Source organism: Anarrhichthys ocellatus, unplaced genomic scaffold (assembly GCF_004355925.1).
Source record: "Anarrhichthys ocellatus isolate YVR2014 unplaced genomic scaffold, GSC_Weel_1.0 scaffold18, whole genome shotgun sequence".
NCBI classification, from domain to species: domain Eukaryota; kingdom Metazoa; phylum Chordata; class Actinopteri; order Perciformes; family Anarhichadidae; genus Anarrhichthys; species Anarrhichthys ocellatus.
This window is the reverse complement of record NW_022280048.1, coordinates 5,251,129-5,270,643: the sequence shown is the minus strand read 5'-3', so window position 1 is coordinate 5,270,643 and position 19,515 is coordinate 5,251,129. Positions and strand designations below refer to the sequence as shown.

Below are 19,515 nucleotides of genomic sequence, written 5' to 3'. Positions count from 1 at the left end.
ACTTTAATAAGGCACTCATTTAATGACATTATATTTTTAATATTTGTACAATTTTGGCCTGTTTACAAATTTTTATATTAAAAAAAGTTTGTCAATTAAAATATAGGCCCTAATTAAGATGAACAAATGGTGGCGAATATTCTGGTCTCAGTACTGATCAAATATTTGTGGTATTCAGTTCAATCATAATTATGTAAAATTTGTTTAATATTGAATTGCTGCTCGCTTTCCAGTTGTGTGTTCATTTGACTGTTGTGAATATTGGATAATGTTTGTTGGTCATTTTGGACGGCGTCCTTCTGAGAAGCTTACTTTCACAGAAAACGGTCAGCGGTACATTTCTTGGCATTTGGATTGTTTGCTTAAATCTGGGACAAAACTGGAGTTATAAAATGTTTCCTGTAACTGCATTTGCTTGTTCAGGTTTGTTTGGTCAAACTGGGCTGATAGCAATTATGTGGTCTTTACCCAATAGCTTTTTGGATAAAAGTGTTGGTGTATTAGAAAGAGTTTAATCAATTATCTTGTCATCAACAAAATTATTTTCAGTTTTACGCATCAAACCGGAGCAGTGCTACTATTTCATTGTGCTCTAATGAGAAGTTTGAAACGGAGCCGAAGTCTTGCCACACTTACTGGCCAGCCGTTTTTTTTTGCGGTTTATTATTACATTTTTTTTTTTTTTCTTTCATCTTCCTGGTATTTATTTCTTATTCTAAGCGATACGGTAATAAATGTGTGAACCTTGTTATTTTAAGCGATGGGATAAACACCGTTAATTAGTTTTTAATATTCAGCAAATAGACCTCCTAATGCTGACTTTGTGTCTGTCTTCTACTGAGAGCTGCAGTTGTTTACTGGTAAAAACGGCTATAGAGTTAATTTAGGAACCGTGCCTTTATTAGATTGATTACAGCAGAGTGCTTACAGGAAATGAGGGGGGCGGGGGACATGCAACAAAGGTCCCCAGCCAAACTTCAACTTGGGACGTTGCAATTAAATGGTGAGTGCCTTGTACCCCTAGGTCACCAGGATGCCCCTCAGACAGCTTTTTACAGCGCTCGCAATCGATGTTGTGCAAGTTGAGAGAAAAAAGGTTTTGATTGTAAAGTGTGCATAAAGCAGCCAGCGTAGACGGCTGTATTGATTAAAACTGAAGCCTATCTGTTGCATAAGATGGATGTGTTGCTCAGTGTAGACAGGACTTTGTCTCCCTGGAAGCGTGATTTTGGTTGCCGCATCTGTGAAGTGCTTTGTTGTAGTTGCGACGCTGCAGGATCTCATGATGATGTATTTTTTTCTTTTCTCTATTGCCGACCTGTGCACTGCTTTCCACCCAGACCCCCCCCCCCCTCTCTTTCACATGGTTTTGACCTCAATCAGATTGCATTGTAAATTGTAATCTTGGTGTGGTTCTATTGCCTTCAGGATTTCAGCGTCCCAGACTATCGGACTCATATGCAAGATTCACAGGGTCGGAGAAGACCATCTTTACTCTCTGAATTCCACCCTGGAACTGAAAGGTAAGGCTTCTGTTAAAATTCTCTAATATAAGGATCTGTACTGGAGAGTAGGTTTTTTTATTTTTATTTATTTTTTTAAATTTTATTTTATTTTATTTATTTATTTATTTTTTGCTCTCTCTCACGGATGCCGTGGATGTCCCCAGATTACAGTTTGGGAATCGCACATCGAGACAACCAGATGTAGCTTCTACAAATTCCTTGTTTACTTCTGTTCCTCAGGCCTCCAGAGAGGCGCCATGGCTACGAGCAGCAGTTTCACTCCATCTCAGCCCAGTCGGAGCATGAGGCCTTGGAGTCTAAACGCCCTCGCATGGAGACTGTTGTTGAGGGCCACATCAGCCGCACGCCTCCCACTGCGGGGGGTGTTGTCCTGCCCATGAACCACACGGTACAGGATGGTCTAAGGGCCTCTGGGGAGGTCAAAAAAGTGGGTCTTGTTCCTCTCCACTGACTTGCAAACCAAGAAGTCCCATTTTTGTTAAAGTACTAGTGATTGTAGTGAACTCTCTTAGCCCTCTCCTGTAGTGAGAAAGACCTTCTGACTTCTCTGTGATTAGAGGACTAGATATAATCATTCAGTTTTGTACAGATCTTCAACTGTAGTTGTTTTGCAAGCTCAATGAAGCTTTTTTTTATTTTTGTCCAGGACTCTCAGTACTCCGTCAAAGGGGAGTCCCAGTCCTCAGGAGGACCTGCACTACACATGGGCGACGATCAGGACGCGTCTCCTTCCAAACTATCCAAAGAGGAGCTGATCCAGAGTATGGACCGTGTGGACCGAGAGATTGCGAAAGTGGAGCAGCAGATTTTCAAGCTGAAGAAAAAGCAGGTTGGTTTCCTAGTAGGGGCGGAACAGTACACAAAATCCACGGTTCGCTATGCACCTTGGTTTGAGGGTCACTGTTTGGTATGTTTTCGGTCCAGCAGGGAAAGCTGAAATGATAATAAATAGCCGACATCAATTTTCATTTATTTAAAAAATGTAAACATTCAACAGTGGCTCGTTGGCCATACGTCTTAGTGTAACAGTTAAGGTACTCACAAAGCACAAATAAATAAAGTAAATATCACAAATGTCTGTTGTGTAAATGTAAGGCTACATGGTGGTATGGCTCTTGATAATCCCTGAACTGCAGCTTTGTCTCGTTTATACAGGGATCGCGTAACAGACTGACTAACATGCACGCGTGAACTCATTGTAGCGGGGCTCAAGCACTTTGACCCGATGCTCTAATTCTGCACCGTCTACCATCGAGGGTGGTCGGCTATACACTTTCCAGTCTGTTTTTGTTTTGTTCTGCTAATTGACACATTGGAGTGACGCCGTCGTAAATTAAAAGTGATATACCCGACTTCAGATAAATAATGCAAAGTTTGACCAAACCGTTGTCCATTGAGCGTGACAAACCGGGCTAAGCCGACTAGCATGCTGCAGTGCCGCTACGGCTAATAGACAACTTGTGTGCTGACAAAGTTTTCCATGTTATTCATGCTCCAGAATTTCGGTTCCGCTTGTGCGAGTAGTTGACATTATTAGACTTCTTTGACAGTTTGGGTCACAGGGCGTAACGAAACGATGTCGCACACTGTACCGGACGAATACCGTACCGCTCCACCCCTAATGACGAGTAAAACATTTAGTCTCTGAACATGCACCAAACACAGTGGAAAACTGGGCACAAGTAATGATTTAATTTGCTATTTTAATTGCGCAATAACCCATGAGACACTGATGAGACATCATGACGGTAATGATGACCTGTTAAACCTCGATGCTGTTATAAAATGGTGTGTGATTATAAACCACTAAGTATGAGTTGTTAATGTCTTGTAGTGTAACTACATTTTAAAAAAACAGGATTGACAGTAACTACCCTGAAAGGGATTTTTCTCACATAGTCACGAATGTAGTCAGGTGTGACTTATTCTTTATTCAGCGGCTGTCCCAAGTTAATAATCCAGATACAATTTGAACAGAAATATTGTTAAGAGAATAAAGTGACACAGACACTCGGAACTGAGGCATCCGCTTGATGTGACAACTGTAACAAGTTGTCAGCTGAACTTGTAGCTAGCTTTGATTGTTTGTACCTTGAAAGCTCTGGTGTTAATGTCAACAGGCTCTACTCGGTGTTGAAGAGGAGGCTCCTACCTAAAGGAGCAGTGTGTAGGATTTAGTGGCATATCACGGCGAGGTTGCCGATTGCATTCAACTTAATAACCGCTCCACTCACTCCTCCCTTTATAAGGATGTTGGAGAACTACTTTGGCCTTCAGGTTATGTATAAAACACAAAAGGCTCTCCAGAGCGTCCTGGGCTACTGAAGAAACATGGCAGTGTCACATGGAGGACTCCGTGAAGAGGACCTGCTCCCTATGTAGATATGAAAAGCTCATTCTAAGCGAACGGAAACTTAGTTTTTAGGTGATTATACACTAATGAAATCATAGGTAAATCAATCCTACACACTGTTTCTTTAAGACTAGGTTCTACTCCCAAACAGCTGCGTACATGGACATGACGGATGTGTAGCAATTCTGTTTATACTGTCCGCCTGGAGCACACTTTCCACACACTCGCACTACATTGCTACCCTCATACTTGTCACGTAGTGGCTTTATGGAGAAGGCTCCGCACACTTCTGTACAGTCACGACAAATTATTAGTACGCAGACGTTCACACAAAGCCTACGCATTCACCGCCTGGTGATGGAATTAAGTCATGTGGACTCACAGATGCGCAAAGTGTAACTTCGGCTTATGCCCACTAGGCTAGCTCTTCTTCTCAGTGAGGAGTTTTAATCGGCACATTAGAAGTGTTTAAACGATACTTTTGGGTCTATGGCTTAACAAGCTTGTTCGCATCATCTGACTGCTCTCAAAAACTGAAAAGAGCTACAGGCCCAGTTTTCTTATCTGGATTGTCTCATCTCTTCATTAGTTTGTGCCATTTTCCTCCTGCTATCTTTTGTCTCATTAGACGGTTAGATGAGCTTTGCTCGGAGAGAGTACGTCTCGGTCTTTCAGTCTGCGGTTTCCCAAGACTTTCAGGGATTTATTTGTTTATTTTAGGTATTTCAGGAACTCCTAATCTCGTCTCTGTAACCTGATAGTGTACATAACCTTTAACTTGTAAACATTGATCTATTAAACACTCACCAGTTCAAACCTTCAGTTCCGTTAAAAAAAAAATGTACGTATACTTGAACAAGCCTGTAGAGAGTAATCTGATATTGCCCGCAGGGGCCTTTAGATCTGAGATGAGATCAGCACGGTGTTGATGTATCTGTATTCTCCACCATTTCTTTCCAAATGTAAAACGAATACAGACAAAAACCATACAAAATGTTTGATTGGGTCGTGAATAGAAAGAAAGGAGGCTCCCCATATTTTCCTGTGTGTTTTGTGCTATTGGTCAAAATGTTTTGTGTTGGTGTCGTTTCTTAGCAACAACTGGAGGAGGAAGCAGCAAAGCCAGTGGAGCCAGAAAAGCCAGTGACCCCTCCCCCAGTGGAGCACAAGCATCGCAGCATAGTCCAGATCATCTATGATGAGAACAGGGTTAGTAATCTGCTGCAAACGCCAAGACACACCGACAACAAGCATCAGTCCTCCTGGGCCATTCTGTTTGTGTTCTAAACAATTGCAGATATTTTTTTATATCTGTCATCTCTGTGCTTCCTCAAAGCTGGAAGAAGCTACTTTTTGTTTTTCCACCAGCCACAGTTTACCAGCTAAAATTGTGCGGAGCTGCGCCAAGCTCAGCACAGCAGGGTATAACCACGTTACAGTCTCCTCCCTCAATCCATTTTGCGCTAGACTGATGCGTCTTTAAGTCTGTCTTGTGTTCAGCTCTCAGTAATTTTGTTGCTTCTAACTGAATCTATGTGGTTTGGGGTTTAGTTTTCTCTCATGTGCCTGCTTGTACTTACAAGTATTAGCTTTATGTTACTGCTTTAACACAGCTAAGGTAGGGCTGAAGGTGAAGGTAATGCTAATGCAACATTTCCTCTTTCTGCTGATTTTAAATTTAAGTTGTTCACTGGCAAACCAGCCGGAGGCTTTTATTGTGAAGCAGCTACAGGAAATGCAAGAACTGACAGAACTTCTCTAGTGATGATATTGACATATTCAATATGTTGTAATGTATTGTGGTTTGTGCATTAATGATGTTTTGCAGCAGTGTTACAAAGTTACCCATGTTTTCACTGCACTGCAATTTTCTCAGATATTTCCTAATTTACTTTTGGTCAAAATTAAAAAACTGAACGAGGAATGCATTAAACTAGAGGCAGTCCTCCTCATCTGTGTTTTAGCTGAACAATAGAGCAATGGGTGAGTGTGTGTTCATGGAGGTCACTGTAGTTCATGTTTGTCAGACAATGTTGTGGTAGCAGAGTGCTGAGACACGCCTTCCTTCTCGGTCAGCCTTTTAGGCTGTACAGCTGCTCCAGCATTTAGTCTGGCAGTCGCCGTGGTTTGTCCCAGGCTGAGCTTATGAAAAGGGGAAATCAGGAGTTATTCAGTACCTTCTCTGATCCAGGAAAGCTGTTGTAGCTAACCCTATTTATTACGATCCAGCGGGAACATTTGTTTTAAATGTTTTTCTTTGATCATACATCCCTACTTTCAGGCAGGATAAACTGCTCACTTAATTGCACAAGCTCATACTTCAAGAGCAAACTAAAAGCATCTAAAATGATGAATCAAGACTTTTAAGTTTATTTTACTTTTTTTCTGGCTTTCCTGAATCTTTGCCCTTTTTATTTAAATGTTACAGATCACATCCTTGATCAGTAACTGAATTGGACAATTGTAATTGCTGAAAACATAGTAAAATGTTTAAACACATGGCCACATTAGGCTCTTTCATTAAGTGAAGCTTCTGTTGACGCTGCAGCCATTAAACTGTCTCATAACTATTCTATGAGTATAACCTTCATATCATATATTGATTGTCAGATGGGACGTTTTTCCAGGTGAATTGTTTTGTTTTTGAACTTGCTCAAATCACAGTTTCTCTTGAGTTTTGTAGACCTTGTAACTAAGATATGGTCTCTTGTTTTTGTTTCTAGAAAAAAGCTGAAGAGGCCCATAAAGTACTGGAAGGTCTTGGTCCTAAGGTTGAGCTGGTATGTGATTTAATGGTCAATGATGTTTTTCTCCTTGCATATTGAGCAATAGGTCATGCTTAGCTCAGCGGAAATTTTAATATTACTGCTTGTCTAACAGCTAATGATTAATCCGCTGGTTGTCCGTGGTCTGCTTTCTCTCTTCTTAGCCCCTCTACAATCAGCCATCAGACACCAAGGTGTACCATGACAACATCAAGACGTGAGTATCTACATTTCTCATATAGATTCATTTCATGAACATCTGTCGGCCTTGGAAAGTGCAAGAACATCAAAGCAGACGTGACGCTTACCAGACCGAAAGGATAGACACCATCTCAGCGGAGGAAAGTGTTGGATGTAGTGCTGACGTCAGCGAGATAAACCCAGCTGATAATTCTGTCTTAATCTGATTGCTGAGTCGAAAGGAAGCCAAAGAACGAGCATCTGAATTAGGTGTGTTTTCAAAGTAGGGTTGGTTTGGGGTTTGAAGGCCGGACCGTCTAGCATAAAACCGTTTATCAGTGTGTACCGGGAGAGCGTCCCGTCTGGCTTGTATCTTTCATCAGGACAGAGACCCCCTCTGTGTGAATCTGCTGCGCAGGCCACACTCTCTGGGTCGGCTCTCTCACAATTCTCTCCCCACAGCCACCGTCGGGTTTCAATAGAAGAGTTCCCAGGATTTTCGAGCTGCGACAGTGAAAACAAACTATGATGTCCATGCTGTTCTTTTGGCGGGGGTGTTGTAAAATACAATCTCTCCAAGAATGTTCTAATTTACAAATGTACACTTGAACTAACTGAAGGGATGACTTCTCTCTTTTCTGCTGGAACAATCAATAATAATAATAGGATTTCTTGTTGGGCATTACCTTTTTACATGTTGCGCAATGTTATATGCTTTCTGTTAAATACCACAATCATTTTGCTTATGAACATAGTAATATCCTCATTTCTCTGATTAAGTGTTCTTCTCTTTTAGCAACCAAGTCATGCGGAAGAAGCTGATTTTGTTTTTTAAGAGGAGGAACCACGCTCGTAAACAAAAGGTAAGTGTCCCCGCTGTTCGGAAGGCATTGTGGAAGTTCCAGGTATTTGTGTCAGTGCTCTAGACACGACCTTAGAGGCGCCACCCATTGCCACGGTCAGTGTCACGGTCGCATCATACCATCTGGGTGTTTGCACTCCGCTGACCAGGGGGAATATTATTGAGATTGTCAAAGCTTTTGATAGGTGGTCTCTTCCCTGTTTACTTAAAGCTGCGTAATATTGACACACTCTGATTCAACAACGTTTGCACACTCTGAGAGAACACAGTTTTAATATATTACACATGAACAATGAACATGAACTGCATACTTTTGCTCTAAAATAAGAAACTCTTCTAATTACTAGGTGTCTGTAGTTTTACACATATAAATCGTGGGCTGCCGTCTTTATTCTAGGAGTCTAGAATGGTTAGATGCTAAATGCTAACATGCTCAGAGTGACGACGCTGATGTTTACCATCGTCGCCATCTTAGTTTAGTGCGTGTGTTAGCATGTTGACATCTGCTAAAGCAAAGTGCAGCTTACAATGATGGGAATGCCATTGGTTTTGAAGGTATTTGGTATTAAACCAAAGTATTTGAATAATTCATATTTTGACATGATGATGAAAGTTAATGATTCATTAAGGTTATCTCAGTCTGTTCGGGGGCAACATGAATGTCTGAACCAAATTTCATGGCAATCCGTCCGATTAGTTTTTAAGACATTTCACTGAAACCATCAACCAAGCCAGTAGGCTGTCATCTGGGGACCATGACTGTCTACAGAAGTTCATGGCAATCAAGCTATTTCAGTCTGAAGTGGTGGACCGACATTTCCATCACTTGAGCCACATTGTTAGCATGGCTGATAAAAACAATGCGTTTATTTAGAGCACAGGGAACACGTTGGTTTCCTCTTGTTTGTTGAACGGTGTTGTATGCAGCAGTGAAGTTATAATATAAACATTGCCACATCGGAGAACAGATCTGAGAAATACCACCGTTTCTCTTTCTTATCAGTAGCTAGTGAGTTCAATATTTCTGAATCGCCCCATGTTGAAACACCTGGCTCTTTTTTGTTTTGCAACGGTTCAGAGAGTCCCACTTTTCTCTGCCTGTTCCCTGTCGTGGTCAGACGGACCTTTTGGACTCTGAACAATGGCAGAGTGCACGTGGCTTCATGCCAAGAGGAAGGTGAATTGTGTGTCCCTGGCTGCAGAAAGTGGAAATGAGGCTGCATTGTCCTCCCAATACAGGAATCTTTTCTAAACATTTCAACTCCTTTTGATTTTAGTTTTTGATATTGTAAAAGTGCTTTAAGCAGGAAAACCCAGATTATTTCTCCTGTCCAATTATAATTTACCAGACCAAATGTAAATAATTTTACACATGAATGTGCTGATTGAAAAGTAAGCTTCTGTAACAACATTGCAATGTGCATAAATTCCTGAACAGCGTGTTCTCTCTCAACTCTTCTGCTCCCACAAGTTTCTGCAGCTTGTCTGTCGTTCTGTTTATGTTTCTTTTCACGTTCAAGATAAACTGCAAAATTGATTTCACCCACATGTGTACTTAAAAGATAAAACAGTCACTGATTCATTTACACCTCTAGACTCTAGCAATTGGAGACGTTACCGTCTTTGTTGTTAGGTAGTCAGATGGTTAGAGTTTGTATGAGAGGTTTTTCTCCTTTGTTTCAAATAACCTATATTGAGGTAACATTATAGGAACGGCAGATGTCCATATCCTTTGTAAATTGTAACAGAGTCAGTGGTTTATGAAAACACTGTAGCTGCAGGTGATTTTATTTGGGAATCCAAAAATACCGGCTCCCTCGTGGTATTGTATCCTCGTTGTATTGGCATGAAATCATGTTGGCTCTTACTGTAGTTACTCACTCCCACTCCTGACGTAGCATTTTCAATGCTGTGTATGCAGGAACAGAAGATCTGCCAGCGCTACGACCAGCTGATGGAAGCGTGGGAGAAGAAGGTGGACCGAATGGAGAACAACCCCAGACGCAAAGCCAAGGACGGCAGAACACGGGAGTACTACGAAAGGCAGTTCCCTGAGATCCGCAAGCAGAGAGAGCAGCAGGAGCGCTTCCAGAGGTAACGTGACTGGCAACTGTGTATATACTGTGTATGTACTGGTAACTGTGACTGGTGTTCACCTGTGACATTATACTGCATGTTGTGGTACAACATGCGTTTGGCTATGTTTGGTTCTTCAGAATTTCAGAGGTTCAGAAGCACACTACGTTACACTCTCCCTCCCCTATAGTGCATATTGGTTTACATTGGCATGAGTGAGCCGTGTCGTCATACAGGCTGAGGCTGCAACTAACTTTTTCATTATTAATTAATCTGATGATTATTTTCCCAATTGATTAATTCATTTTGTCTTTGAAATGTGAAAAAATTCAATTCTGTAAATCCTCAGAACAATTTCTGTGAGGCCATGTTTACATATTTCAACTGACCAATTTGATTGACTAGTTTTGTTGATATAACTTGAAAAATCAATCCTCGACATTTTTGCATCGGTTAACAGAGCAGTTGTTGCAACGCTCATGCAGACAAATAATTGGCTGGTGGAAGGAGATGAAGAGGTATTCCTCCGATATATTTTTACGGTTTCTATTTAATACTGTGAACAGAGGGGATTGACATCGGACAAAGTGGAAGCCTACAGTGAAATATGAGCTGTTGCTTGCATTTCATACAGGGGCGGCCCTTTTTGTTCGCACTAGATTGTTCACATCACCTCAAATTGCACAGAATGAAAAACCTCTTAGTTTAAACAGCGAGGGATCTAATTAATGTCGGGACGTGGTCATAGCTGGAGGGACTAGAGTGAAATTATAATCACTCAAAATCTTTTGATGCTTTGATAATGTTGACAAGACCTGTAGCGACACACCCGGACATTAAAATGGTCTCCTCCATCTTAACGATGTTTGTACAGCGATCATCTAAATACAGGACTACTTTGGGCGGAGACACTGGCTGTCTGGGTGCCTCTGGGAAGGGAGGGAGACGGGGTCCAGCGTCTGGTTGTTCCTACGCTTTTTACGAGATTTTAACAAAAGCACAAAGTGAAAATGTCAGTTCTGTCTCCTGTTGCTCATCTTAGCAATTTGACTCTGGTTTTGGTTGGAAAAGAAACAACTGTGAATAAGTCACGGATGCCTGGAAATTGTATTTCCTCTGAAAAGAATGAAACTGATATCGTCTTTGCACAGCATACACATTTTATGTGACACACCATGTGCCTGTTCTCCACAGGGTTGGACAAAGAGGAACGGGCCTTTCTGCAACAATTGCAAGAAGCGAGCACGAGATCTCTGAAATCATAGACGGGCTTTCTGAGCAGGAGGTAGGTTCAAAACTCTTAAAAAGAAGTTTCACAAATTGTGTTTTTTAAGAGGTAGAGAGCTCTTTAGCGTTTCACTCACTACATCCTCATGAATACATTTAATCTGCATGAGACACAAAGGCAGGAAGCAGATTTCCATAGGCAGAAAGATGGTTTACTGAACAAGGGAGACTGTTCCCTAGTGGAGTAACTGAGGCCACTGTCCATGTCCCACAGAACAACGAGAAACAGATGAGACAAATGTCCGTGATTCCTCCCATGATGTACGACACCGAGCAGAGGCGAGTGAAGTTCATCAACATGAACGGCCTGATGGACGACCCGATGAAGGTTTACAAAGCCCGGCAGTTCATGAATGTTTGGACCGAACACGAAAAGGAGATCTTTAAAGAGAAGTGAGTTGTTTTTGTTGTGTTGGCGGCACGAGAGTGTCTGTGCCACAGCTTGTCTCTGTAAGTCTGAAGTGCAGCTGTGATTTGTAGACCTTAATGCCACCTTGGATTTTCACTGATGTATTTTTTGGCTTCGGCACAAAAATAACCACTGGTATCTCTTTCCAGGTTTGTCCAACACCCCAAAAACTTTGGCCTGATTGCCTCCTACCTGGAGAGAAAGGTAAACTGATGCCAATGTGCCCATTTTTGGATTATATAGCAGGATATTGACATTTTTTCATCAGAAATGCAATATTATAAATAGTTGGGATTCATGAACGTAATGCTCTATTGACCCTTTTACAGCAGGGATCATCAAAAATATGCGTGCGGAGGTGGTGTTTTTTCCCCAGCCATCCCGACGAGTTAGCAAGGTTTACGTATCATTGAATTAAAAGTGTTACCGTCACCTATCGGACATGTTGACTACCAGCGGACTGATCAAAAATAATTGTGTTTTTAGCGCCCGTTTTGAAACTCCATAAACTCTGAGTCATGTCATTGGGATCGACTTTCGTACATGACCACAAATCACGTAGTTGGAAGCATCTAGTGACTTCAATTTCTTTTCTTTTTTCTCCACCAAATAAATGTATGTTATGTGACCATTAAGTATTGGGCCACTTGCTGATGTATTCTACTAGTATTCTGTCAGTAATACCACGCGTATCCAGAAAGTCAACAAAGGCTGCATTTGTGATCTTTGGGGATCAATACCCTTGCATACCTTGAAAACTACTTCTGTTGCCAAACTCTGTGTGCAACTGTAAAATGTTTGTGATCAGTATTTCATCATAAAAATAAACTTACTTTCGAAGTTGTAATTGTGTACTACATGCTGTAATGAGGCTTTTGGCAGTGATCTTTTATTTTAACACCTTGGTGGATCCAAACTGCTTATTCTGGTCTGTTGTGTACAAGATAGTGACGTATTTTTTTTCTTCTTCTTTTGTTCAAAATGATCATAGAAATATATTAAAAACGCTGCACTCTTTGGGTCAGTATAACCTTCCACCCATTGGTCTCACACATACATCAACTTTAAATTTGACATCTTGATGGTGGCAGACTTGGCCATGTTGCCTCCGGTTTCGGTGTCACGTTTTTAATAACATGCCGTTTCTTGTTTCAGTGCGTTGCTGACTGTGTCCTTTACTACTACTTGACCAAGAAGAACCACAACTACAAGACGCTGGTGAGGCGAAACTATGGAAGACGGAGAGGAAGGAACCAGGTAAACCTGAGACTTTATGAAATATCTGTTCCTGATAAATGGCCACAGATGAAATGACAGGGAGTCTACGACTCTGCCAGGGGACTATGGGTGTGATGGTTGCACCTGCTGAATAGCAGTATTGGGTTGGTCTGACTTTTAGCACACCTGTTTCATGCCTCCTCGTCAAGTCTCTGACTGTGCATTTAGTGTATGACAGATACATGTCTACCAAATATATCGCACATGTGCCACACCCCTTAAGGAGTTGTTTTCCTACATAGCTGGCTGGCACTATTCATGGGGCAGAGGGCGAGTGAAACAGGAAACACTCCCCTCCTGTTCTTGAATTCTAAGTAATCAACCCTTAGATTATTTTGTCAGTTCTCTCAAAAGATACATCAGCATTATCTGTAAAATATACAGTGTGTAAACTTCATCAAATATAGATTAATATATTATATTTAATTATATAGATAGGAATGTGTTTGCACATTCTGGAAAATGTGTTCAGGAAACTGACGCTGTGGCTGTCAGTAAATTATCGTTCGGCAAAGTTTTGTTTTGAGTCTGACAGTTGAACCAAGTCTTCCAACGTACATTTTGAGTTTGAGACGTCCTGAAACGGCCACGCTGTATAGAATATTAATTAGATACAAAGCTGATCATATTCTCCATCAAATATATAATTGCACACTGAAGCTTTTAAGAAGTCGCTGCTGTTTGTCTCTGTGTTTGACACTGACAAATATGAAGAAGCTGGATTGATTTTAAGAGCATCTGTCAGCATGCTATAGCTGTCTCTGCTGCACGGGGCTCCAGAAATATTTTTATTTTCCTTCTAAAGCCTTCGTGTGAAATTACTGTCAAACCTGGAATGTGAACTTTGTAGATGCCATGGTAAATTACAAAATGACTGCTGTGAACATTTGTTGTTGTGCACAGATTGTTGCTTCGGGCTTTATATAAATCTTCTCTTGCACCAAAATCCAGTAGAAAAAGATGCACCGTCTCACAAACCCTGTCTTGGCTGACATTAAATATTGATATCACTCACTCTGTTGGATGTTTTTTCGTCCTTGCTGGGCTTTTTACCCACTTCACTGATGCCACAAGCCTTGAAACAGGACATTCTGTCTCTTGTGTTGTCGAGCTCATGTGCTCTGTAATACCGTTGTGGACTGTCTTTTCATGGGAGGAGGTACCTCTGTGGCTTTTTTGGAGTGCGCTGTCTTTTCAAACGGTGGATCAATACGTGCTCTTTGTGCTTCCAGTGTTTGCTGTTCGTTAATGCAGAGTTTGTAAAGCGGTGTGGGTTTTGTCGTTCTTCGGAAGTTATACCATCATCATTCACTATCTCAGTGAGATCATCAGAAAAGGGATCGTTGGTCCAATACTCGTTTGACTTTTGAACACTGATGAATATGAGGATGTTGACTTTAACATAAAATCCAGTTCAGCATCTGTAGTGCTCCGCCTAACATGGATGTCACCGTTTTGTAGTCATTAAATTCGATATTGTTTTTTTACACGTGTTGCTGGATCGGAACACTAACGCATGATTTTTATGAGTTGTCACTTTAATTTAAAAGTGGCTCTAAGATGATCTCTATTAACAGCTTGAGATTCAGGTCAGTTGCTTAAATGGCTCCGATGTTATTTTCCCGCCAAACCATCTTGTGGTGGTTGAGAATGTAGTGAATGCAGTTGTTTTTTCGTCTTTGCAATAATACACATCAGGATGTAGTTGATTTCCGAGCTACTAGTGTGACTTAACAAATGCAGGGCGAGCGAGTCATTAGAGAGGGGAGGAAGGGGACGGCGCGAGCGAAAGCACGAGCAGTGGAATGTAGGGCGAGTGAAACTGAGAGAAAAAATCCTGAGCGAGACAGTGTCAGCGCTGGCAGTTTATCCGCTGTGTGTGTGCGTGCGCGTGTGCGCGCGCGCTATTGTTTTTTTTTTCGGCTTTCCATTTCCTCTTTATTCTGTTCCTCTGAGAGAGGGAGAGAGAGAGAGAGAGAGAGAGTCACCCCTCTCTGAAAGAGCGGAGTTGGTACAGTCCGGCCATCTGACAGGCCCAAAAACTCTCTGTGCTGCTGTGAGTGCCAATCAAAGAGGAGTGCTCGGCAGGGATTACCTTGAGTGACCCTGCATAGATTAGTGCGTGCATGTGAGATGGACAATTCTTTGGGCGGCTTAAACGGCCTGATGACACGCTTTCCCGGAATATGTGCGGCGGTGCCGTGGTCCGGCAGCCCTTCTAAGGAGCTCTGCTGTGGCGCTGTCCTGCCCCTCGACTGCTACCGTTACAACCGCTATGGAAGTACTGGAGGGTAAACTCACATTTACAACACCGGTAAACTGTGGCTCGCAGCACAGCAAAGGGGGTTTTATGACCAGCAAATGAGCTTGCAGGTATGTCTCTAGCTTTTAAACCACAGTGTTTGCTTTTTAGTCGATAGCGCACTCCGTTTGTTTTCTCCTGTTCCGTATCTTCTTGCTTTTTTCCCCCCGTGTTGTATTTTGTATTGCGCTGTTGCAGTTCGCTTCTTAGCCTACATATTTACTTGAGGCTGGTAGGTAGTCAAACTCCGCTATTTTAGGGTAATTTTTCTAGGACACGTGGAGACCAGGTTTTTATTTTTAACAGTTGAGCCAGAACTATGCAGGATACATGTGTGCACGTGTTTAAGCTATGGGGGAGGGACTTTTGAGTGGAGAAAATGTATCCGTTAGTTTTTAATATAGTTTATAGTGCATAGAGGCGTTAGACACGCTGGCAGCTTCAGAAAATTCCTTCAGAAAATGTGCTTCAAACTTGGAAGTATATGTCCCCCATGTCAGCTGAATCTAAATAACTGCACCTTTTGGTCGAAATTAATCCGCTGACTCTGTTTGTGAACACACACAAATGACAACAGTAAATTCACATTACATCCCCCACCACCACGTGATTGGTTATTTTCAAAAGTAGAAGTTGCACCATGAATAGCTGGTCACTTCTGAGGTTCTCTTATATTGCTCTGGTCTGACAAAAGAAATCCCTGAGAACTCGCAGGTTCATCCATTAAAAACAGTTTTTTTTCCAACAATTATTTGTTTCTTTGTGCAGCTTTAGTGTTACTACTGTTTATATGCAGGTCCATTTCTGACAGTGGTGGCCAAACTGTTTTGATTTTGAGCCATATACAGAAATAACTAAGAAGTCAGTGGCCAAACGATAGTAAATGTGTAGTTTTCAACCAGTTCAACTGCAAGAAAGTCAGTGTTCCTATACCAGTAAGCCCCATGTGCCTTAGAAATGAGTTTTCTAGCAAAGTAACTACACAACACTAATAAACAGTTTAACATTTGACATTGCAGTCAATTATTGGTGCCCACATATTACAAACAGTATTTCTGTATCTGTTGCCCTTAAATTTTATTTTTAATTAAAGTGCAAATGTGTAAATAAGTAAAGTTACAACAGACAGATATTGCCAAATACCCCTTATTTGTTTCTGTTCAATGCCTAAGTGCCCACTTAACGGTTTCAATGCAAATTTAAGCTATAAAGCTGATATTAACATGTAACAAACAGAACCGGCAGAAAAGATAATACTGGTTTCTGCGCCAACAGCTTAAGATCATTTCACAAAATTTAGTTGACATCTAGTGTTTGTACTAGGATGTGCAATGTACATACAGTGCAGGTTATCAGAAATATGTTCAAGCCATATGCTAATTTATTTTTAAAATTCACTGTGGGCCTTGTAGAAACAGGCAGTGGGCCGTAGTTTGGCCACCTCAGATTTAGGACAAGCTGCAGGTCAGTGATTATGTTATATGTAACTTAATGCTGTCACTTTTACGTTTATGTCAGTGACCTCCCAGGGCTTCACTGTGAAAACAAAAAGTGTTGTTATTCCAGTTTATTTGGCAGTTTACACAGCGTAATGTGGTAGTTGTCGTAAATCACTGGTTCACCACAGTGCCCTTTAAATCATATTTTAATGAAGTGGTTATCAGTTATCAGAATCGTCAATGTTTAAAAATGTTTTTTTAAATTAGACACATTGTCAAGGCAGGAATTACAGCTTTCATTGCAATGCTGCAAAAATACATCCAGTTTTACAACACTGATCCCTTCAATTTAATCTGATGTTCAACAAAAGCCTACAGGCCATGTTTAGTTGTTGAACTTGCTAAACCAACACATTCATCAGAAGAGCAAAAGTCCAGAGGATGTTTGTGGTAAAATGCCCGAATGCAAAATAAACAGAACATCAGCACTTATGAAGAAAGGTGTGAGAAATGTGCAGTTGTCAGTGCAACGTTTTAGTAGTTTTACTCAATTTAGCTGGTAGTGTTTTGAAACGTGAAATGTTTCATTTATGAAGATGTTACTGACATAATATTCCTGTTCTAGTTGGCAAAGTAACGTGTATAGAATACATTTTATTATTATTTTTTACATTATGGTCGGTATACTCCATATGGCATCACATATATAAGGTGGGCAACATATGTATTACTCTTTGGACATTTCTGTTCTTTTCTATGGGGGTCCAAAAAGGCACAATGTACCTTGAGAGCTGCTTTCTTTAAAGTGTATCAAGCAGTCGAGTAGATTTCTTTGGTTTGTAACACAGATGAGCAGTTTTTCCCTTGCAGAGCTCCCAGTAACCACGGTAACTGTGACAAATGCTTGGTATTTTTTACCTTTTATTTTAACCATACATTTTTCTAACCATGATCGCTCAAGAGTTCAATCAGCTGGACGGTGCATTTTACCCAAAATGAATGCGAGCCATATACTATGGGGTTAAATGCTGCTGTTAAAATGTATTTGTTTGCATTTATTTCTTGTTCTTTTCATTCCGTTACAAACACTGTTTTTTGTAGTTGTGTCAGATGAAGGCAATATCTGTAAAGAATTGCAATAATAGAGGTGATGCATAGTAATAACTCAGTAGATTTTAAATGTTCCATTCCTGCAGTGAAATAGCCTGAAGCCAGAGTGAGAGATTCCTCTGGTGGCCTAAGTTCTGTGGTAGGAAAGGGAAGCTTGACTTGTGGCTCCGTCATTTCCGAAATCAAACAGCACTCGTGAATCAGCAAAAGAGGGAAGAAATTAAAACTCTTAAAATATTCAAGCCAGGTCAGGAAAGGGCTTGATTTAAAAACAGTGAAGGAACCACAGAACCGCAGGGCCTCATTGACTTTTGGAGAACATCTGTGTAGAGGCTCTTTTTAAGCAGTGTGGGAGAAGAGGCAGGAATGCCTCGGCTCTCTGACCACCTCCCAAGCAAACACGAGCGCTCCCGGACCAACCAGAACGGTCTCACTGAAAGACATGTACAGGACAGGATAACTGATCTAAAACAGACCGGTCCGCCCTGCAAAAAATGTAAGTCTATGAAATGGTCGAGTGCCAAAAACAGGCTTTGCAGACTACTGCAGGCAGGAAATGAGTCAAGAGTTCAAGTCCCAGTCCAAGTTTGACATGGTCCTCTCTGCATACATCAACCTGCAATCTGAGCTCTGAGTCTCTAAAAGTCACTGTAAATACTCCCATGCTATTTTAGCATGCGATGTTCTAAATGTGGGTTAACACACTTTTGAATTACTGTAGAAAGCACCGTCATATCTAATAAGTCTGATCTGCATTAGAAAGTAGCTCGTAAGCAACAATCTTGACGAATGAAGAGCTAACAGCGATGACATCAACTAAGAATCTAATTTTCCAGTTTTGTCTCCAATCGGTTTAAAGCTCAAGAAGGAAAGGCTGTGAACTGAGCAGGACATGTGGGGTAAACCTGTGAGAGCATCGCATGCTGTTTGCTTTCCATTACTGAAGATTTGGTCTTGCTAGTCATGTAGCTCCATCCTAGCAGGCAAAACCCATGCGATTATTAGCAGTCTTTGGTTGGAGCTGGCTAGAATAGCCACTAAAAAAATAAATTAAAAACAACTTTATTTGAATCGTCACGCGCGTAGTATAGACATAACTCTGTAATTAACTCATCCTAAGCATTTAAGGATCAGTACTAAGCACTAAAGAGTGCTGATTCAAACCGTTTTTGTGGAATTGCCAAGCACTTCTTTGTCACACTTTACAGTACGACATGGCAGGCAGACTCCACGTGTGCAGAAGCACGTTGTCGTAAAGTAGACGGGCGGCCATTTTTTTTCTTTTTTTTTCTCAGTTGTACCCCAGTCTTCCCTCTCTTTGCCTCAGTCCATATCTTTTGTCTTTACCATTGAGCGGAGCACATTCCTTGGCCCCATCTGGTACCAGCATGGGATGTTTGGCTTGGCATAGCCAGACTTGTTCCAGCACAGCGCTTTCATGGAACAGGCAGGAGGAAGCATTCTGTGGTTAGCGCGCCAGCGCTGATGAAAAAGAATGTCGCTCTGTCCTCAATCTAAAATGTACTTTCGAATGATGTTTTCACTCAACGCTTGATGTACTTATCTGAACTCAACTCTCCAGCCGTTTTCATTTTAAATACTTAGACGATCCTCTTTTCTACTGTAGCAGTGTGGGATAACATTTGTAATGAGTGTTATGGTCAAGCCCTTTTCTCTCTTCGAGGGATTTACTGAGACTTCGGCCCCTTTTGGACCCGGCATTAACATGCGTCTTGGGTGATTGGATTACAAGTGGACGGGTTAGAATGCACCCACGACACCACGAGGACACTTTGAGATTTGATCGCACAGACCCCAGTGGTCACATTCTTTTAGCTCAAGCGTTTCCTGGTTAACATTGAAGGACCGCCTACTCAGCTGGTGTGTGTGTGTGTGTGTGTGTGTGTGTGTGTGTGTGTGTGTGTGTG

General features: G+C 41.4%; 1 protein-coding gene across 6 annotated transcripts in view; it reads left to right on the top strand.

Moving 5' to 3' along the window:
• ncor1 (nuclear receptor corepressor 1) overlaps nucleotides 1-19,515 on the top strand; it is a 51,450-nt gene that overhangs the window by 3,907 nt on the left and 28,028 nt on the right. For 4 of the 6 annotated variants that reach the window (XM_031856915.1, XM_031856914.1, XM_031856913.1 and 1 more), the window contains exons 3-14: nucleotides 1,429-1,523; nucleotides 1,746-1,953; nucleotides 2,173-2,355; nucleotides 4,975-5,088; nucleotides 6,603-6,659; nucleotides 6,809-6,861; nucleotides 7,621-7,687; nucleotides 9,608-9,780; nucleotides 10,957-11,047; nucleotides 11,264-11,442; nucleotides 11,608-11,662; nucleotides 12,614-12,715. In XM_031856915.1, the coding sequence (XP_031712775.1) occupies nucleotides 1,429-1,523; nucleotides 1,746-1,953; nucleotides 2,173-2,355; nucleotides 4,975-5,088; nucleotides 6,603-6,659; nucleotides 6,809-6,861; nucleotides 7,621-7,687; nucleotides 9,608-9,780; nucleotides 10,957-11,047; nucleotides 11,264-11,442; nucleotides 11,608-11,662; nucleotides 12,614-12,715 (1,377 nt within the window). The other 2 variants (XM_031856912.1, XM_031856916.1) reach the window with 2 other exon arrangements.